Genomic DNA, 21,962 nt, shown 5'->3' with positions numbered 1-21,962 from the left:
CTCAGATCCATCAGAAGAAACCACTCCTGCCAACACCTTAGTCTCAGACTTCTGGCTTCCAGAACTGTGAGAGAGTGCATTTTTGTTGTTATAAGCCACTCAGTTTGTGGTGCTTGGTTATAGCATCCCTATCAAATTAATATGTCATGCAGAGCTGGCATTTTAAAAACTAAACCGTCAGTCAGTGAAAAATAATCTACCATACAGAAGAACACAGGGAGGAAACATACCTGTCTCCAGCATGGCTCTGTAGGGAGGGGACGGGAAATTTTCTCAAAAATTTGTAACCATAGCCCTGGCTGGTGTGGCTCAGTGGATTAAACGAGGGCCTGTGAACCACACAATCGCAGTTCGATTCCCAGTCAGGGCACATGCCTGGGTTGCAGGCCAGTTCCCAGCAGGGGATTCACGAGAAGCAACCATACATTGATGTTTTTCTCCTTCTCTCCTTCCCTTCCCCTCTAAAGATAAATAAAATAAAAAATCTTTTAAAAAATTTGTAACCACATGCAAGTTGCATTCTGCATTCGTGTCACCTATAAGGTCTGCAGAAAGTTTAAAGTGGTCTCTGTTTGGCAGTGCCCCAGGTAACTGGAGGAAAAAAAGAAACCCTCTTTGGGACATTAGACAGAGTCAAGTCCCAAAGGATTCCACAAACAAAGTTCCAAGAAAAAGGAGCAGCTTAGAACCAATACACAATCTCTAACCCAACAATTCCACTCCTAGGTGTACACCCAATGGAAGGGCATAAGCAGCATTATCAAAAGATGTGTAGAAGAATGTTCATATTAGCACCATTCTTGAAAAACCCAAATTGAAAATCACTAAAGTCTCCCTCAGAAGTAGAAGGGATAGATGATAGTATATCTGCACAACGGAATACTACACAACAACGAGAATAAGTGAGCTCTAACTACGCCTAACAACATCTAGGTCTGTGAATATTTTATTCACAAATAAAGCAATGAGCAAAAGATGCCAGGCGCATGAGAATACACACTATATGCGCTCCTTTATGTGAAGATAAAAACCAGGCAAACAAATGGGAGACTAAGAGAGTGATTGCCCTTGGTGGGTGGGGATCCGGCGTCTCAAGAGGCCTCTGTGAGGTTGGGACTCTGTTTCACAGTCTGACATCTTTACGTGGGTATGTTTGCTTTTTGAGCTGGACACTGTGGTTCGTGCACTTTTCCGTAGATATGCTATACTCAAATACAAAATTTCCTTAAGAATTTAAAAAATAGTGTGAGCAAAGAATAAAATACAGGGTGTCCGATGGTGGAAAATGCTATGCGGAACAATAGTGAAGAAGGAGGACAAGGAGATGCTAAAAAGCTTTAAATAAAATGGCTACCTAAAGCCTTTCCTAGAAGACCTAGAAGAAATTATGCAGAATGCAGCCTAGAGAGATGACAAATACAGAAGAGAGATTTAAAGATATGAAGAATAAAATAAGTAGTTCTGCAGATGATAGAGTGAATTTAAGGAGATACAAGAGAAAAGGGGAAAAGTAATTTTCAATGAAAAATATCTTATAATTTTCCAGAACTGTTGCAAGACACGAGCTTTAGACCCTGGCACTGAGGGAATAGTTAGAATGATAAATAATCAGAGATCTGCCACTGGGGTTGTCAAATAGGAGCATGAGGATAGAAGATAGTAATTTTCTTTTATTCTTGGATGGCATACAAAAGCAACAGGAGAAGGAAAATAACTCCATTTTCAGCAAAACAAGGAGACAGATATCTCCAGACTCAAAATACACCTAAGAACTGCCAAAAGCAACTGTGATTTGCTTTAGGAACCCTGAGGGGTGAAGTGCAGCAGAAGTCACCTGTGGAGACATGAAGACCAAGTCGGACAGCAGGGAGCCCAGCTTGACAGGAGCAGAGAGCAGAAAAGAGCCAGCAAAAAATGCACTCCCAGAAAGGAACTCAGGAATCAGATGAGGAAATGTGAGCTGGCAAAACTCAGGAAACAGTAAAATAAAAACAAAAGTATCAAAGAAAAGAAAGACAGCAGAAAAATAAGTCCCTGGAAGATTAGACCTTGCAGCCATGCAGTGAGAAACAGAAATAAGAAAAGGGACCAAATATAATGAAAATAAAGAGTCAAAAAGGATCAGGGAGAAAATGACAGATATAGAAGTAAACCAAGGAGAACTGAGAAACCCATAACCTAGTCCCTAAGCAGAAAATCTAAATAAAATGAAACAATGGGAAAAGGATAGTCTTTTTGACAAATGGCTCTTAAAAATATAGATAGCAACATGCAGATAAATTTGAAATGGATCATAACTGAATGTAAGAACTAAAACTGTAAAACTTGTAGAAGAAAAAAAGAGGAAGAAACCTTCATGACCTTGGGTGAGGCAAAGAGTTCTTGGATATGACACCAAAAAAAAAAAAATGTAGTGGAGATAAATGGTAATGGAAAAAAATCAATAAGAAAAAGAAAAAAGAACCTGGCTGGTGTAGCTCAGTGGATTGAGCGCAGGCCTGGGAACCAGACGATAGCAGTTCGATTCCCAGTCAGGGCACATGCCTGGGTTGCAGGTCAGTTCCTGGCAGGGGCCAGTCCCCAGCAGGGGATGCATGAGAAGCAACCATACATTGATGTTTCTCTCCCTTTGCCCTTCCCCTCTAAAGGTAAATAAATAAATAAAATCTTAAAAAAAAGCCCCACCAAGTTAAAAAAAATAAAATAAAATAAAGAAAAAAATGAACTTTTTCCAAATTAGATGTTTGCTTATGAAAAGACACCATTAATAAAATGAAAAGCCACAGAATACTTGCAAGTAATGTACATGATAAAAGACTTATATCCAGAATATAAAAGAATTCTTACAACTTAATAGTAAGAAGACAAACAACCCAACTTAAAAATGGGCAAAAGATTTGTATAGACGTACCACAAAAGAAGTTATGTGAGTGCTTAATGAGCGCACAAAAAGATGCTTAGCATCTTTAGTTGTTAGGAAAATGCAAATTAAAACCACAAGATACATGCCCACTATAATAAACATTATAAAAATAAATAAGAACAAACTGGTGAGGATGTAGGGACACTGGATCCATTATATCTCTTTGGAAGGAAATGGAAAACAGTGCAGGGACTTCAGAAAACGTTATCAGTTTTTTTTAAAGCCATTCTACTTCTAAGTATCCACCCAAGAGAAATGAAAGCATGCATCCACACAAAGACTTGGCACAAGTGTTCATAGCAGCTTCATTCACAATAGACAGGAGTGTGGATGTAGAAACAATACTCATCAACTGATGAGTGGCTTAACAAATGATGAATGGCACATCCTTACAATGGAATACTATTTGGCAGTATAAAGGGATGGAGGGGGACTTCCACCAAGATGGAGGCATAGGTGGAAACACCGTGCCTTCTCCCACAACCAAGTTTGAATACAACAAAGGTTTGGAGAACAAAGACACAGCCAAAGAACAGAAAATTGAATTATACAGAAGTCCGACAACAATTAACCGTTCAACCGGCACAGTAAGAGGGGCGGAGCCAGCAGCGAGCAGGGTCGGGCAGGAAAGATCCCCAGACCTAGGCACGCAGGCAGCCTGGACACAGTCAGGGTGTGGGGCAGACTGCCCACGGTCGCACATTCACGCACAGTGAGACAGACCACGCAGGCCCCAGGGGGCGAACCCAGTGGAAGGCTAACAGTGGTGGCGCACTCGCGTGCAGTGGGACAAAACGCGTGGGCCCGGGTGATGGTGGCAGCTGCGGCACCGGCCACCTGTGGGGCTGTGGCGGGAGGCGGCAGACGGGACGCCATTGTTCCTCTTTGACCCCGCCCCCACATACAGCATCACAACCCAGAGACTGAGTTGCCCTGCTCTGGTGAACACCTAGGACTCTGATCCTGCTACGGAACAGGCACAAACAGCCCAAAAGATGGCGCAAGAAGAACTCAAAGTCCCAGAGCCAATAACTCTAAGCGACCAAGAGATTGCCGGCCTCTCAGAAGCACAGTTCAAGACACTGGTGATCAGGATGCTCACAGAACTGGTTGATTATAGTCACAAATTAGAGGAACATATGAAGGCTAAACTGATTGAAATGAAGGGAGAGGTCCAGGAAACAAATAGTGATGGAAAGGAAACTGGGACTCAAATCAATGGAATGGACCAGAAGGAAGAACAAAACATCCAACCAGAAAGGAATGAAGAAATGAGAATTCAAAAAAATGAGGAGAGGCTTAGGAACCTCCAGGACATCTTTAAACGTTCCAACATCCAGATTATAGGGGTATCAGAAGGGGGAAAGAAACAGCCACTAGTGGAAAATGTATTTGAACAAATAATAAAGGAGAACTTCTCCAGTCTGGCAAAGGAAATAGACTTCCAGGAAATCCAGGAAGCTCAGAGAGTGCCAAACAAGTTGGACCCAAGAAGGAACACACCAAGGCACATCATCATTACATTAGCCAAGACCAAAATGAAGGAGAGAATCCTAGAAGCAGCAAGGGATAAGGGGACAGTCACCTACAAAGGAGTACCCATCAGACTGTCAGCGGATTTCTCAAAAGAGACCTTACAGGCAAGAAGGGGCTGGAAAGAAGTATTCCAAGTCATGAAATCCAAAGACCTACAGCCAAGATTGCTTTATCCAGCAAAACTTTCATTTAGAATGGAAGGACAGATAAAGTGCTTCTCAGATAAGGTCAAGTTCAAGGAGTTCATCATCACCAAGCCCTTATTATATGAAATGCTAAAGGGACTTATATAAGAAAAAGAAGATGAAAAATATGAACAGTGAAAGGACAGCAAACACACAGTTATTAACAACCACACCTAAAACAAAAGCAAACCAAGAGGACAGCTAGATCAGGAGTGGAACCATAGAAATGAAGAACACATGGAGGGTTAGAAACAGGGGAGTGGGAGGAGGAGAAGGAGGGAGAAGGCACAGAAAATAGCATAGACAGTAGGTAGAAAATAGATAGGGGGGGAGGACAAGAATAGTGGGGGAAATATAGAATCTAAAGAACTTGAGACACGTGGTTATAAACTAAGGGGGGGAGAATGGTAGGGGAGAGAGTGTGCGGGTGGAGGGGAATGAATGGGGGGGAATAGAACAACTGTAATGGTATAATCAATAAAATATATTTTTTAAAAAAGGGATGGAGTGCTGATCGATGGTACACCAGGGATAAACCTCAAGACATTATGCCAAGTGGAAGAAGACAGATGTGAAGACCACATATTGTGTGATTCCATTTACATGAAAGGTCCAAGAAAAATAAACATACAGAGATGTGAGCAGAATTGTAGTTGTGTGGATCTGGGGGTGCAAAGGGGAGAATGACTAGCATGAGAGATTGTGGGGTGATAGAAATGTTCTAAGACCAGGCACAGTGATGGCTGCCCAGCTCTTTAAATTTACTAAAAATTTTTGAATTGTACAAAACAAGTAAATTTTATGTAATGTAAATTATACCACTAAACAAATTACTAACAACAATAACAACAAAGGAAGACGACTCTATGTATCGAGAGACTGCACTACATACCAGAGAAAATTGACCTAGAAGGATCAACATGTGGATATATCCTAGTGATGTTATTGAACTTACAAGATAAAAAGAGAATCTATGGGCACCTGGGTGAAAAGATCAAGAGATCACAGGAAAAAATATCAGAAAGAGAAAAGGTGTGAGTTATGAAACTTTGAGAAACCACAAATCTAGAAGAAAACACGAGACAATTCCTTAATAAATCTGGAGTAGAAAAACCTTTCTAATTATAATTCAAGAGCTGGAGCCATAAAATAAATAATTTGAGTATGCATAAGGGAAATGGAAGAGAGGACAACAGTGTGTCTACTGCCTGGCAAAAGAGTCTGAAACACAGAGTTTGCAGATGTCTAACCCCTGAGAACCAGAGTGCAGACAGGCAAGAATGAAGCCTGATGAACACTTGTACAAGAATGTTCATAGCAGTTTTATTCATAAACAAAAATTGAAACAATCCAAATGTCAGTGAAGAGGTAAAATTAAAGCATTATATTCCTACAATGGAATACTATCAGAAATAAAAGGAACAAAATACTGATATATGCAAATACACAGAAGAATATTTAAAACACTGGCTAAATCAAAGAAGTAATAAAGTAAAGTACTGTATGTATAGCTTCATTTGTAAGTTGTAGAATAAGCAAAACAAATTTATAGTGATAGCTATCACAACAATATTTGCCCACAAGGGCTGGGAGATCCACTGAGAAGGGGACATGGCAGCTTTCTGGGATGATTTATTTTTTTACCCATGGTGGTTACACAGGTGTATGTATTTGTCAAAATTCATCTAACTGTACACTTAAAATCTTAGTGTTTGTGAATAAAGAAATAGTCATCATTAAGAGAATGAAAAGCCCCAAACTTAGAGGACATATTTGTGATACACACACATCAACAAAAGATTGTTCCTAGAAAAAATAATGTACAAGTCAATAAAAAGAATGCAGCCAAATAGAATAATGGGAAAAAATATTGATAGGCTTTTAGAGATAAGGAAAAACATATATATGTAAACATATAAAAAGATGCTCGAATTTCATTTTTAATCAGGAAAATGGCAAATAAAGATCTTACGAGATTCTATTTTACATCCACCAGATTACTTGGGGTGGGGAACATACAATACAATATACAGATGGTGTATTATGGAATTATACATCTGAAACCTATATAATTTTTTAACCAATGTCACCTCAATAAATTCAATTAAAAAGTTAAAAAATAAATACATCCATCAGACTGGCAAAAAGAAAATTAAAAGGCTGGGCAACAGCAAGTAATGGTGAGAATGCAGAGAAGTAGGAATTCTCATACCATGCTGATGAAAGTGTAATTTGGCATAATTACTTTTACTTTACATTTCTCTTCCACTCCTGGGTATTCAATTTAGAGGAAATCTCGCTCTTATGACCAGGAGACATGTACAAGAATGTTCACAAAAAATTATTACAGTAGAAAAAAAAAGATACAACCTAAATGTGTATGTATACCACATTAGAGGTGAGTTGTACCAAACTTTCAAAGGAGGTTATAATGCTACAGGGGGATATATACAGAACTTCAGCTATGAACACCAATATAAAAAAATTAATATTGAGCAAATATTTTAAAAACATATGCAAAAACATATGAGTACAGGCTAAAAAGTTCCACTGATTGAAAATGCAACAATAGCTCTGTCTGGTGTGACTCACTGGATTGAGTGCTGGCCTGCAAACCAAAGGGGCATTGGTTCAATTACCCATCAGGGCACATGCCTAGGTTGTGGGCCAGGTCCCACAGTGTGGGGGAGGGTCAACCACACATTGATGTTTCTCTCCCTCTCTTTCTCCCTCCCTTCCCCTCTCTCTAAATATAAATAGATCAAATATTTAAAAATAAAAAAATGTCCACAACAGTTTATGTTAAGAAAGAAAATGCAACAATAATATGCTATTTAGGGCTACACACATAGGTGGTAAAAATTTTTTAAAAACAAGGGTGCGAATATCACAAGAGTCAGAACTGTGGTTATTTCTTGGGTAAATGGATCTGGAAAGAATATGTAGGGGTAGGTGTCTAAGAGACTGACAATTTTCTCTCTTTTAAGCTGAGTGGTAAGCTCATGGGTACTACCTATTTTTTCTTTATAAAAGATTTTATTTATTTATTTGTAGAATGAGGGATAGGGAGGTAAGAGAAACATCCATCAGTTGCCTCTTGCACGTGCCTACCCCAACTGGGGACCAGCCTGCAACACAGGCATGTGTCCTGACCAGGAATTGAAATGACAACTTTTTGCTTTGCAGGACAATGCTCAACCAACTGAGCCATGTCAGTCAGAGCCATGGGTACTACTTTTATTCCTCTTCTTTAAAATATACATGCATTTAAATATTTTTGTATATTTATTTTATAATTTAAAAACAAGTAGAAGGCATGACTGAATACTTTCTTTAAATACTATGTTCATGGGACCTTCTGGGCAAGATGGAAAAGTAGATAGACACACTATGCCTCCTTGCACAACCAAAAGAAGGACAACAACAAATTTAAAAACAAAAAACAACCAGAACTGACAGAAAATTGAATTGTATGGAAATCTGACAACCAAGGAGTTAAAGAAGAAACATTTATCCAGACCAGTAGGAGGAGCGGAGATGGGAGCTGGACAGAGAGGCCTCTCAGCAAGCCAGCTGGTGGAGCAGGTGGTCCTACATTTGAGTGCAGATAAACCAAGAGGAACAACTGGGGAGTGAGACAGACCACACAATCCAGGATTCCAGTGCAGGGAAATAAAGCTTCAAAACCTCTCACTAAAAAAACCCGTGAGGGTAGCAGTGGTGGGAGAAACTCCCAGCCTCACAGGGGAGTTCATCAGAGAGACCCATGGGGTCTGAAAATGTACACAAAACCACCTACCTGGGGATCAGTACCAAAAGGGCCCAATTTGCTTGTGTGTAGTGGCAGAAGTGACTGAAACCCAGCAGAAAATGGAGCAAGCAGTATAGTTCCCTCTTGGACCCCTGCCCCCACGTACAGCCCTGCAACACAGCGACCTGGGTTGCTCCACCCTGGTAAACACCTAAGGCTCCACCCCTTACTATGTAAATGGTGGCCAAGACAAAAAAAAAAGAGACAGGCCCAAATAAAAGAGCAGATCAGACTCCAGAAAAAATACAACTAAGTGACAAAGATAGCCAACCTATCAGATAAAGAGTTCAAAAGACTAGTAATCAGGATGCTCACAGAAATGGTTGAGTATGGTCACAAAACAGAGGAAAAAATGAAGGCTATGAAAAGTGAAATAAAGGAAAATATACAGGGAACCAATAGTAAAGGGTAGAAAACCAGGACTCAAATCAACTGTTTGGACCAGAAGGAAGAAATAAACATGCAACCAAAACAGAATGAAGAAACAAGAATTCAGAAATACGAGGAGAGACTTAGGAACCTTCAGGACAACTTTAAACATTCCAACATCCAAATCATAGGGGTGCCAGAAGAAGAGGAAGAGCAAGAAATTGAAAACTTAGTTGAACAAATAATGAAGGAGAACTTCCCCAGTCTGGAAAAGGAAATAGATTTCTAGGAAGTCCAGGAAGCTCAGAGAGTTCCAAAGAAGTTGGACCCAAGGAGGAACACACCAAGGCACATCATAATTAAATTACCCAATATTAAAGACAAGGAGAGAATCTTAAAAGCAACAAGAGAAAAGGAGATGGTTATCTACAAAGGAGTTCCCATTAGACTATGAGCTAATTTCTCAAAAGAGACCTTACAGGCAAGAAGGGGCTGGAAAGAAGTATTCCAAGTCTTGAAAGGCAAGGACCTACATCCAAGATTGCTCAATCCAGCAAAGCTTTCATTTAGAATGGAAGGGCAGATAAAGTACTTCCCAGATAAGGTCAAGTTAAAGGAGTTCATCATCACCAAGCCCTTATTATATGAAATATTAAAGGGAATTATCTAAGAAAAAGAAGATGATCAAAACTATGAAGAGTAAAACAACAAGGAAGTCACAACTATCAACAACAGAACCTAAAAAAAACAACCCCAAAACAAAAACAAACTAAGCAAACAACTGGAACAGGAACTGAATCACAGAAATGGAGATCACATGGAGGGTTATCAGTAGGGGAGAGGGAGAGGGGGAAAAGGTATAGAAAATAAGTAGCATAGATGGTAGGTAGAAAATAGACAGGGGTAGAGTAAGAATAGTATGGAAAATGTAGAAGCCAAAGAACTTATAAGTATGACACATGGACATGAACTAAAGCGGGGGAATGTGGGTGGGAAAGGGTGTGTAGGTGGAGGGGAGTGAAAGGAGGAAATGGGACAATTGTAATAGCATAATCAATAAACTATAGTTAAAAAAGAAGCATAAATGGCAACTACAAAATACACAGGGGGAGGTTAAAAATAGTATAGGAAATGTAGAAGCCAAAGAACTTATATGTACAACCCATGGGCATAAACTGAAGTGGGAGAATGAGGGTGGAAGGCAGTGTACAGCATAGAGGGGAATGGCGGGGGGGTGGGTTGGGACAACTGTAATAGCATAATCAATAAAATATATTAAAAAATAAATAAATAGTCCTGGCTGGTGTGACTCAGTGGATTGAGTGCGGGCCTGTGAAGCAAGGGGTTGCTGGTTCGATTCCCGGGTGGGGTGCATGCCTGGGTTGTGGGCCGGGTCCCCAGTGGGGGACACGTGGGAGGCAGCCACGCATTGATGTTTCTCTCCCACTCTTTCTCCTTCCCGTCCCCTCTCTCCAAAAATAAATAAATAAAATATTTTTAAAAATAAATAAAGAGTGTGTTCTTTTTATTAGTAGCTTATACTATGGAAAAGTACAGTCTTCCCTTTCAAATGGCTATGATGGTATGCCAATTTTTTTTTTCAGAGTATCATTACTAAAAGTGGATGCAAATTAAAAAATAAATAAAAACATGTAGAATGTTGTGTTAAAGTAAAGAAGCCAGTCTTTCTTCATACTGTATGATTTTGTGTATATGAAAGGTCCAGGATAGAAAACTCTATAGAGACAGAAAGTAGATTAGTGGTTGCCTAAGGTTGGGGAGATGGGGGAGAACAGAAAGTGACTGCTAGCGGGTACAGGACTTCTTTTTGGTGTGATGAATGTTCTAAAATTGACCATGGTGATAGTGTACAGTCCATGAATATACTAAAAGTCACTGAATGTCTACTTCACATGGATGAATTGTATAGTATTGTGAATTATAGTTCAATAAAGCTGTTTTTAAAAAAACAGGTAGAGTGGCCTTCAAAAGAGGCCAACATCTGGCCAAGATGGAGGCTTGGGTAGATATCTTCACCTCTTCACACAACCAAAAGAGGAATAACAACCAATTTAAAAAGCAAAAACAACCAGAACTGCCAGAAAATTGAACTGTATTGAAGTATGACAACCAAGAGTTACAAAAGAAATATTCATCTAGACTGGTGCACCAAGACAAAGAAATATGTTCCAGCATGGGGAAATAAAGCCTCAAAACCTCTGGCTATAAAAACATGTGGGGCTTGCAGCTGCAGGAGAAACTCCCAGTCTCATAGGGGAGAGTCCATTGGAGAGATCCACATGGTCCTAGAATGTACAGAAACATACCCACCCAGGAATCAGCACCAGAAGGACTCAATTTGCTTGTGGGAAGTGGGGAAAGTGACTGAAAGTGGGCGAGATTTGAGCAAGTGGCATTTTCCCCTTGCTGATCCCTTCCCCACATACACTGTCACAATGCATTGAAGTGGGTTGCCCTGCCCCTGCCAGTCCTAAGGCTCTGTCCCTTACAACATAACAGGTGTGCCAAGACAAAGAAACATGGCCCAAATGAAAGAACAGATAAAAAACCCAGAAAAATAACTAAGTAATGAGGAAATAGCCAACCTATCAGATGCAGAGTTCAAAATACTGGTAATCAGGATGCTCACAGAGATGGTTGAGTATGGTTTCAAAACAGAGAAAGAAGTGAAGGCTATGCAAAGTAAAATAAAGAAAAATATACAGGGAACCAACAGTGAAGGGGAGGAAACCAGGATTCAAATCAACTGTTTTGACCAGAAGGAAGAAATAATCATGCAACCAGAGCAGAATGAAGAAACAAGAATTCAAAAAAATGAGAAAAGACTTAGGAACCTCCAGGACAACTTTAAATGTTCCAACATCTGAATCAGGGCTGCCAGCAGGAGTACAGGGAAAGCAAGAAATCAAAAACTTATTTGAAAAAATAATGAAAGAAAACTTCCCAGATCTGGAGAAGGAAGCAGACATAATCCAGGAAGCTCAGAGAGTCTCAAACAAGTTGGACCCAAAAAGAACCACACCAAGACACTTCACAATTAAATCGCCAAAGATTAAAGATAAAGAGAGAGTTTTAAAAGCAGCAAGAGAAAAGGAGACAGTTACCTATAGAGGAGTTCCCATTAGACTATGAGTTGATTTCTGAAAAGAAACCTTTCGGGCAAGAAGGGGCTGGAAAGAACTATTCGAAGTCATGAAAAGCAAGGACCTGCAACCAAAATGACTCTATTCAGCAAAGCTATCATTTAGAATGGAAGGGCAGATAAAGTGCTTCCCAGATAAGGTCAAATTAAAGGAGTTCATCATTACCAAGTCCTTATTATATGAAATGTTAAAGGGACTTATCTAAGAAAAAGAAGATCAAAACTATGAACAGTAAAATGACAACAAACTTACACCTATCAACAATTGAACATAAAACAAAAACAAACTATACAAACAACTAGAGTAAGAAAAGACTCATAGAAATGAAGAGCATGTGGACGGTTATCAGTGGGGAGAGGGAAGGAGGAGAATGTGTGAAAAGGTACAGGGAATAAGAAGCATAACTGGTACGTACGAAGTAGGGGGAAATTAAGAATAGTATGGGAAATGGAGAAGCCAAAGAACTTATGTGTACAACCCATGGACGTGAACTAAGGAGGAGATGCTGGAGGGAATGGAGGTACCAGGCAGAGGAGGATATGGGGAGAAAAAATGGGACAACTATAATAGCATAATCAATAAAATATACTTACAAAACAGGAAGAGCAAGGGAATGCATGGAAAGCCTCTTAATGGGTGATAAAATGGTGAAGTTGGTGAGGATGAAAGGAAAACCATATTCCTCCAGAGTAGTTATTCTTAAGCACACATCTGAATCCTGGAAGTCTTGTTAAATCACGGATTGTGAGGTTCCATCCCCAGAGATTCTGATTCCCTAGGACTGGGGTGGGTCAAGAATCTGCATTTCTCACAGTTCCCAATTGCTGCTGCCCAGACACTGCACTATGAGGACCCTTTCTCTCCAGGGCCCAGTATGGGTCTCCAATAGGTAGATATTGGATAAGACACAAATGGGTGAATAGCAAGCAGGCAGATGAGCAGTGGATGGCAGTTGCACGAATGGATGAAGGAGGTTCTACGTAGTAGGGAAGAAGATGAGGCTGGGGAAGTCGAGGTGTGGACTTCAAGTTAAGACCTGGTTTCAACTCTTGTGGGCTCACCATCCACTAGCTGTGCAATGTTTGTCAGGTGACTTCACTTCCCTGAAGCTCATTTTCCCAATGTGTGAAATGTGGGTTCACAATGCCTATGAATGTTCCATGAACTATAACACCCTTAAAAGGGCACAGAGCCTGACATGCAGTGGACGCTCTCCACCTCCTGGCTGGGTCTATTACCATCATATATCACCGGGCTATACTGTGTAGTTGAGACGAGAGGCTTGTAATTCAAGTCCATCTTGTTTCCATAGTGGCCGATGCTGACCTCGAATTGGATCAGGTCCTTAAAGTTGGGCATCATGGTACAGGAAAGGAAGATGACACACAGCCCATACTTTTGGCGGTTCTGTCGCTTCTAAAACAATAACCCCCATACCCCCAGCACATAAGACAAAGATGAACAAGGCTATAATGACCAGCAGGGGGCAAGGATGAGGTGTGCTGTTTCTATCAAAAGCCATCTTTGCTTCTCTTCAGGGTGAGCTAGATCATCACTGAACCCCACCCTCACTCAAAGCCTTGCCTTGACTCCCACTCACCTGGCTGATCAAGGAAGTGGTACCTTCTAATACTTCTATCACCTGGTCCTCTCCACCCAGGCAGCCCTGGTTCCTTCCTTTCCTGAAACTGGGCAGGAAGTCTTCTCTCTGCTCAGGCTAGGCTCTGGGATTGACTACCCACCTCCACTCACATTGGGCCATACCACCCTTCTCCTTTTGGCTAAACATCCTCCTCAGATGAGACTGAGTGTAGGTAAAGGTGCAGAATAGAGGCTGCACAAGCTCAGACATCCTCTCTTGACCCTTTTCAAGCCTATTCTCCACTATTCCTCACATCTGCTTGTGGTCTGCTCTCCATCATGTTAAACTTTCTCTCATTTCTGTTACCAACCTCTGCCCTGCTGCTCTTGCATGTTCCCAGTCTGTTCCCTAGCTGAGGTCTACCCTGTCTTAAACATAGCCTTCTTTCTCCACTGTGACCCTGTTTAGCTACCACCTGCTTTTGTCTCCCTCTACTTCCCAGCCAAGTTGCTATGCATCTGTCTCCATGCACCATCTGCAACTTCTCCTTCCTTGCCTATGGCACCTAACCCAAAGCTACCTGTGCTTTTCCAATACCCAGTGGACACTTGTGAGTCCCCACCCTTTCTCTCTAACACCTCCAGAGAGCTGATGGCTCTTTGCAGCTCTCCCTCCACAGGCTGCTCCAGTGCTCCCCTTCACAAGTCCCTTTACCTCTGCCTCCCAGGTTGTGGCGTCCTTATAGGCTCCAGCCTCAGCTCCCTTCTCCTTTCACTTTGCCTACTCCCCCTGGGCAGGTCCTCCATAACCATGGTTCAGATCCTAGTGTGCTGATGGCATGCCCATCTGTCCAGCAGCCTCGAGACTGGTCTTCATGGATGTCTCACAAACACAGGTCAAAGTGGGGTTCATCATCTCCCCTGGACCTGCTCCTCCTTCACAGAGCTGAGGTTGATGTAAGCCACCCAATCACCTTGCCTCCCAAGCAGAAAATGGGTGTTAGCTTAGGGGATTTGGCCTCACTTCTTATGTTCTGTTTAGTTGGTAGTTCTGATCTTTCTGCTTCCAAGGGGACTCTGGAACTACTACCTCCTGTCTAGCTCTCTTCCCCTGTGACTGTACTCCATTTCTCTACAATAAGTGAGTAGCTTACCTTACTCCCTCCTGACTATTATTAATACTTTAGTGCCTTATGGCCCTCCCCTGCCTTCAGAAAGAAAGACAAATTTCTTAAAATGCTCCTTAGAGTGTTTTTCCTGAACTACATGGCACATTTCTTAAACCAAAACCTTACTGGGTCCCCCGGCCACCTGGGATTTGGCACAGCAAGAAGCTCTAGTGGCTCAGTAGAGACTCAGGCAGGTTGACCACCATCCTCATGCACCCATCACCACACTCAACTTGTGGTCAGGGCCAAAAGTGGGAGGCACAATGGATTGAGGCAGGCAGAGTGGCACTTCCATCCTGGATTACCTCTGCACTGGTCACGTCCTGGGAGAGGTCCTTCATCCTAGCATCTTGGAGAGATTTGATGTGGGTGACTAATTCCAGGAAGACCCGGCCTCGATACTCCAAACCATCCTTAACAGAGCTGGGAATACTCTGGGGTAAAAGGGAGGAAAATGGTGAGAAAAGGAATGAGAGAAACAGAGCAGGCTAATCTCCCAACACTTGTGCAGCAAAGACAGTTGTCCAGTAACTTCAACCCAGGGAGGAATTCCAGACCCCAGAAACAGTGTTGCTGGAAACCTCTAGGCCCTGACCCCTTTTCTGCACCCTTCAGCCTACTCCTCCCCTTCTTGCACTTTGCCTTTAGATCCTCATAAATACTTCCTATTGGGAGGGGACTGTGATAACTAGTGTGGTCTCCCTGCCTGGCCAATCAGAGCTCATCCTGCCTCTAGGACACCAGTGAGAATGCTTCTGTGGCCTTCCCTGTTAGAAACCCCAGGCACCATGTTTTCAGCATGGAAACCTGATGGCAGTGGGGAAAAATGAGGCCTGGGCTAGATAGCAGTGGAAATGAGAGAAGGAGAGAGGGTAAAGTCTCCTGATGGCACTGAGGTTCTGGTGCCTGCCTCTTCCTCACTCAGAGTCTTTCCCAGCCCCATTCCCTGGACTTGGCTTTTTGGCATTTGTAACCAAGCCTAAATAACCCAGTGCTTTTCTACATTTACCTGTGCTATTTCTTTTGCCTCATAGGTCTTTTCCATCTGTTGAAAATCTTACCTGTTTCCATCTGAATGTCCTCCACCTGTTAAATTCTTGTACCATCCCACACATCCCACACATCTGCAGCCATTTACAGGCAGGCTTCATGTTCCCTACCAGCATGTGGTGGACAGACACCAGGGCCATGTCCTCCCTGCATATCTCCCAGGCCCCAGTGCCTTACATATGGTCGGGTTTTACCTCCTCTGTTCCCTAGAGCTGACATAAGAAGCTTACAGAGCCTTCTTCTTGGATCTGGAAAGGAGCCTTTTTACCGCCATGGAGAGTCAGAAAGCTGGGGCCAAAGCAGGGTAGAAAACCAGAGTATGTTCCTACAAGAAGAGAGGGTAAGGGGGTGGCCAGGTGGGAGAAGCACAGGATGGAAGCCAGGTGGGAGAAGCACAGGGGCAGTAGGGGGATTGCTTGCCTTCCATTTCTGCTCCTGTGGACGAAATCTGGTTGAGGGACAGGCTGACAGTCCCAATTTCATCCCTGCAGTTGCTTTTGGTGCTGGAGAGAAACAGACTGCTATCTGAGCCCCTGACCCATTTCTGATTTTCTCCTCCCCGCCACGTTTTTCAGCCCCCACCCAGTTGCTCACCAGTCCAAGACTCTGAACTTGATGTAGCTGGAGAGGCAGGGCAGCTGCAGGGGGAGGCAAGAGGCACAGTGGGTACATTGCATTTGTGCTTGGAGGATCTGGTCCTCGTGAAAACTGTAAGCACTTGGAGGTCCTGGGTCCAAATCCAAGGCCTGGCTCAGTTGTCAATGAGCCACTTAACTACAGCCAAGATGGATTTACCATGGGAGCTTCTAGGCCTTAAACTTGAGGTCCCTCATTTGCATGGGTCCCTCACGAGGTCTTAAAAGAGACTAAGACTGTGTCCCATGATCATTTTTTATGCTTTTTATTTTTAATCCTCACCCGAGTACATGCTTATTGATTTTAGAAAGAGAGGAAGGGAGGGAGAGAGAGAAGGAGAGAAACATTGATTGACTGCCTCCCATATGTGCCCTTACCGGGGACCAAACCTGCAAGCTAAGCATGTTCCCTGACCGGGAATCAAATATGCAAGGTTTTGGTTTACAGGACGGTGCTCCAACCAACTGAGTCACACTGGCCAGGGCCATTTCGTATTCTTGTTCTTCAAATGGCCCCTAACACATAAGCTCAGGACCCATGAGGGCTGGGTGCTCCCTGACTGTGGATTTCAAGACTACAGTTTTCATACAGCCCTGTATAGTCTAAATGCATGTCTATTAAACCCTCCTGTGGAGGAAGTCATGAGCCTGAATGTCTTCCTCACATTAGCAGTTAACTTTCAAGCAGTCAGTCATCCATCTCCTCAAAGAGTAGACAGCAATGGCTACCCATCTGGTGAGGAGTTCCGCGTCCCCTGACCTGTGCTGAATGACTTACCTGTACCAACTGAGCGATCCCTCCCAACCACCCCATTAGCTAGGTGCTATTCTGAGTTCCATTTTCTGACAGGAAAACTGAGGCACAGAGAAGTTGAGTTCCTGGAGTTCTCCTGTTACACTCAGGGGCTGATGGCAGCCCCAGAACTCCTAACCGCACTGGCAAAACCCAGTAAGGGCTGAGACTGTCCCTATTTGCAGATGGGGGACGAGGCACAGAGAAATGGAGATACTTGCTCAAGGTCACATTATAAGGGGTAGAGTGGGGATTGGAAGCCATGCTTCTGAGTCTGATTTCCACTCTGCTACAGGGTTCCCGTGATTATGAGAACAAAATTAAAAATCCAGGTTTAAAGCAGAGCTCCTAGCCCTGGCTGGTGTGGCTCAGTGGAATGAGTGCCGGCCTGCAAACTGAAAGGTTGCCAGTTCAATTCCCAGTCAGGGCGCATACCTGGGTTGCAAGTCAGGTCCCTAGTTGGGATCACGCAAGAGGTAACTGATCAATGTATCTCTCACGCACTGATGTTTCTCTCCCTCTTTCTCTCTGCCCCCTCTCTAAAAATGAATAAACAGAATGTTAAAATAGAGCTACTAGGTTGAGGTCTGAGTCAGACTCCCATCTTCTCAGCTGGGACCTCTTCCCTCACAGCAGTTCCTGGGGCCCAGCCAGGATCCTTTCAGTTTTCCATTCTCCTCATCCATTCTCCCCTTGTTGTGCAGGCCGGGGCTCAAAGGGAGGTAGGGGAAAGGCTTTCCAGTTGAGCAGCTTGGTGTTAAGAAACGAGGAAGCCATGGCTCAGTTGGTAGGTGCGTTCTCCCATAAACTGGAAGGTCATAGAGCAGATTTGGTCTCTCCTCTCAGGGGGCATATGAGAGGCAGCTGATAAATGTTCCTGTCTTGCATTGATGTTTTCCTCTCTCTTTCTCTCTTCCCCTTTCTCTCTAAAATCAGTAAACATGTCCTTAGTGAAGATAACAAAATAAAAATAAAAAATAAAAGACATTCAAAAAAATGAGGAAATTCCCCAGGTTAAGGAAGGATTTTGGAAGTGGAGACATGAGCACTGTCAGGGATCTAGGTCTTGCAAAATTATGAACCCTACAAATTCAAATTCATGGCTAAACTACCTTTTTATCTACCACATTGAGAATCCTCCTTCCCTTTCCTAATTCCTTGTCTTGACTCCTGTCCTGTCCTAGGGACCTTGGACTATAAACTGGCACACCCCCATTTTCAGCAGTTCTCCCCTGCAGCCTGCCTTGCTGGGGCCCTGACCAGCTGGCCTCAAAATGCTACCATTTGTGTGGTCATCCTGCCACATCAGAGTGAGGTTCACATCTGCCTGCTGCGTTTCTGGAGGACTAGTAATAATCAGGCTTGCAACCAGCTGGTCCTAGTCCTGGACACTGTGTTTTGACAGAAATGAGTTGAGTGCCCAGGGGACATGTGGACACCTTCAAATGTTGGAAAGCCTCTTTCAAGAATGAAGGAGGGAGACTTCCGCCAAGATGGAGGCATAGGTGGAAACAGTGTGCCTTCTCCCACAACCAAGTTTGAATACAACAAAGGTTTGGAGAAACAAAGACACAACCAAATGACAGAAAATTGAATTATACGGAAGTCCGACTACATCTAACCGTTCAACGNGCATGGGCCCGTGAACCAGAGGATCGCAGTTTGATTCCCAGTCAGGACACATGCCTGGGTTGCAGGCCAGTTCCCAGTGGGGGACGTATGAAAGGCAACCATACATTGATATTTCTCTGCCTCTCTCTTTCCCTTCCCCTCTAAAGATATATAAATTAAAATCTTTTAAAAAAAATGAAGGAGTGCCTGGCCTGTGCCACTGGTTCTGAGCCTGAAGAAAGCTAAGCAACTGAGGATCTGGGCCTCATCATTGCCAGGGCCAGGAAGGAGTAAGCTGGGCAAGGGTGGGGGATAAACTTGACCTCCTCTAAACTGTCTTTCTACTTTAAGAGACAATAAAATCATCCAAGAAGGTAGGGAATATGAGGAATGGTTAAAAATGATGACTCACTAGGAAGCAGAGGGGATCTCATTAGCTACTTTCACGTCACACAAATGTAAATATAAGGAAGCCAAACACTCTCTGGGTAGCCAAATAGATGGCACCCAAAGTTCTGTGCACTTGCATTCATGAGAATGCTCATGTTCTCTCAGAATTGTCTCCTCTTATTTTGCACACAAACCTCAGAAGCCTAGCTTCCAGAGCATGAAGAGAACTTGTAGCCACACCATTGACAAGCAGCTGAGAAGGCTATAAAAATCAGACCACAGAACCCCCAAAAGAAGAGCATCTTGGGGCATTAGGGTAGGGACAAATAGCCTGACCACATGCAGCTCAGAATAACTATAGGCTCCTTGAACCTCTAGGCCATCAACAAAGAGTTGTCAATTTGTTCAGGGCATTTGGCTTAAGAGATAATTCATAATTCAATTTAGAATGAGTCTTTAAAGTGATTGTTTTGTTTTTTAATGTAGGCAAAAGGACACGTTTAAGTTTTTTGGGAAGTTCAACTGTATGGCCCATTCATTAATAGTGGATATAGTAAGATTTTCCATAATAGTCCTGGGCTTCCTCATGCTCCCTATAGGCAGAGCCCTTCCCCTCACATGCTTCTTGGTCCATCCTTCCATCCAGATCTCTACACGCACCAACACCCAAACATCCCTCCTGTTTGTGGGGCAGGGAAGGCAATAGGATGGCAATACCTGAATCTGGAAGGTCAGGATCTGGTTCCAGATCGGATTCTCTGTTTGGGTCTTCACCTGTGTCTTAAGCTGGGAACATCCCAAAGCAGTGTCAGTGCCAGCCTGTCCCCTCTTCCTTCCACAGGCCTCACCTTCTAGCCCTTCCAGTGTGGCCCACAGAAGGACGCTGTCTGCAACCCAGGGCTGATCATGGGACTCCCTGGTCTGAAGACACTTGGACAACTTCTAAACGGCTACAACTTAGGCTTTTGTGCACCTACCCAGGTCCAGATTCCTTAATATTTGTGCTTAAGTCAGCTTTTAATTGGACTGCACTTTAAAATAGATGTAGGGCTCTAACTTTATTATATGAGTACATATACATAGATTGTGTTAGGGAAACTCTAAAGAGCCTAACAGAAAAGCGATCAAAACCACTCTGGTGGCAGCAGCACACATGGCGTCCCCTTCAAAGCATCATTTTTAAACCCAGCCTTCATCTAACTAATCATGTCAGTAAAATCAAAGATTTGTTAGATCAGTTAAACTTTTTAATAGACACTCAGAAAAACACAGAAATATTAAACATTTGGAGAAATGAGGTGTCATCTACCACTCAAGATCATCTCACTAGACTGGGAATACAAACCACCCTCAGTGTGGTGATTCTAAGGTATGTCTACCAAGAGCACCTCTGGTGCTCCTTCCTTCAAAAAGTGTACACTAACCCCTCCTCCCTTATGTATAGGCCGCATTTAATTACTTCTAATAGGTAGAATATGGCAGAATTGATGGTTTATAAATTCCAAGACAAACCTACTTAACTTTAGCCCAGCATTCCCCAAGTTTGAACACAGGGTTCTTTTTTTTCTTTTTTTTTTTTTTACAAAGTATCTATCAACACACTGGAAAATGCTACTCTGTTCATAGAGGTTCATGGAATGTCAGCAACTCTCTTGCCAGAACCCTCAATTTATGGAAGAAGAAACCGAAGTGCAGAGGGGATGTGACAGTTTCAGTGGTGCTCATTTGCAGGCATGTTGCTTCATTCAGTCATTCACTCATCAAGCATCTATGTCTTTTGGTTTTCAGGGGCATCTTCTCCATACTGGGCACTGCACACAGCTCTAGGAGACAGTGGTGAAGCCATGGCCTCCAGCTTCACAGAGTTCCTGGTCCAGCAGGATGACATGGCCCATGAGTAGATGAACTGGGAGATGATTCCTGGGNTGGTGATTCTAAGGTATGTCTACCAAGAGTACCTCTGGTGCTCTTTCCTTCAAAAAGTGTACACTAACCCCTCCTCCCTTATGTATAGGCCGCATTTAATAACTTCTAATAGGTAGAATATGGCAGAATTGATGGTTTATAAATTCCAAGACAAACCTACTTAACTTTAGCCCAGCATTCCCCCAGTTTGAACACAGGGTTCTTTTTTTTCTTCTTTTTTTTTTTTTTACAAAGTATGTATCAACACACTGGAAAATGCTACTCTGTTCATAGAGGTTCATGGAATGTCAGCAACTCTCTTGCCAGAACCCTCAATTTATGGAAGAAGAAACCGAAGTGCAGAGGGGATGTGACAGTTTCAGTGGTGCTCATTTGCAGGCATGTTGCTTCATTCAGTCATTCACTCATCAAGCATCTATGTCTTTTGGTTTTCAGGGGCATCTTCTCCATACTGGGCACTGCACACAGCTCTAGGAGACAGTGGTGAAGCCATGGCCTCCAGCTTCACAGAGTTCCTGGTCCAGCAGGATGACATGGCCCATGAGTAGATGAACTGGGAGATGATTCCTGGGGTTCTCCCTACCAACCCACTCTTACCCCCACACTATTTTTTTCTCAGTGACCATTTCTCTAAGCCACATATCCTTTCTGCACTTACCTTTTCCCCAATTAGTTCAACCTCCAACACAGGACTCACTAAGTGGTGTTTCTCTGTGAACAAGAAGTTAAAAGATTTCTGAGACAACAGCATTTTTTTTTTTTGAGGAGGGGAGGAAAAGGAGAGGGGACAGAACAACTTAAAACCCTCCTCCATAAAGT

At 42.9% G+C, this 21,962-nt stretch overlaps 1 protein-coding gene across 1 annotated transcript in view; it reads right to left on the bottom strand.

Annotated features, from left to right (window-relative positions):
- FER1L5 (fer-1 like family member 5) overlaps nucleotides 1-21,962 on the bottom strand; it is a 55,731-nt gene that overhangs the window by 19,472 nt on the left and 14,297 nt on the right. Inside the window, exons 13-19 of the mRNA XM_037054972.1 lie at nucleotides 21,802-21,854; nucleotides 19,935-20,003; nucleotides 16,383-16,426; nucleotides 16,209-16,291; nucleotides 16,019-16,113; nucleotides 15,044-15,172; nucleotides 13,227-13,404 (exon numbers count right to left, since the gene is read on the bottom strand). Coding sequence (XP_036910867.1) covers nucleotides 13,227-13,404; nucleotides 15,044-15,172; nucleotides 16,019-16,113; nucleotides 16,209-16,291; nucleotides 16,383-16,426; nucleotides 19,935-20,003; nucleotides 21,802-21,854 — 651 coding nt within the window. The remainder of the gene's footprint in view (nucleotides 1-13,226; nucleotides 13,405-15,043; nucleotides 15,173-16,018; nucleotides 16,114-16,208; nucleotides 16,292-16,382; nucleotides 16,427-19,934; nucleotides 20,004-21,801; nucleotides 21,855-21,962) is intronic.

Source organism: Sturnira hondurensis, unplaced genomic scaffold, assembly GCF_014824575.4.
Source record: "Sturnira hondurensis isolate 20B ecotype Veracruz unplaced genomic scaffold, ASM1482457v3 Scaffold0008480, whole genome shotgun sequence".
NCBI lineage: Eukaryota > Metazoa > Chordata > Mammalia > Chiroptera > Phyllostomidae > Sturnira > Sturnira hondurensis.
Note: the sequence above shows the minus strand (reverse complement) of the source record. Positions and strands in the feature narration are given on the sequence as shown.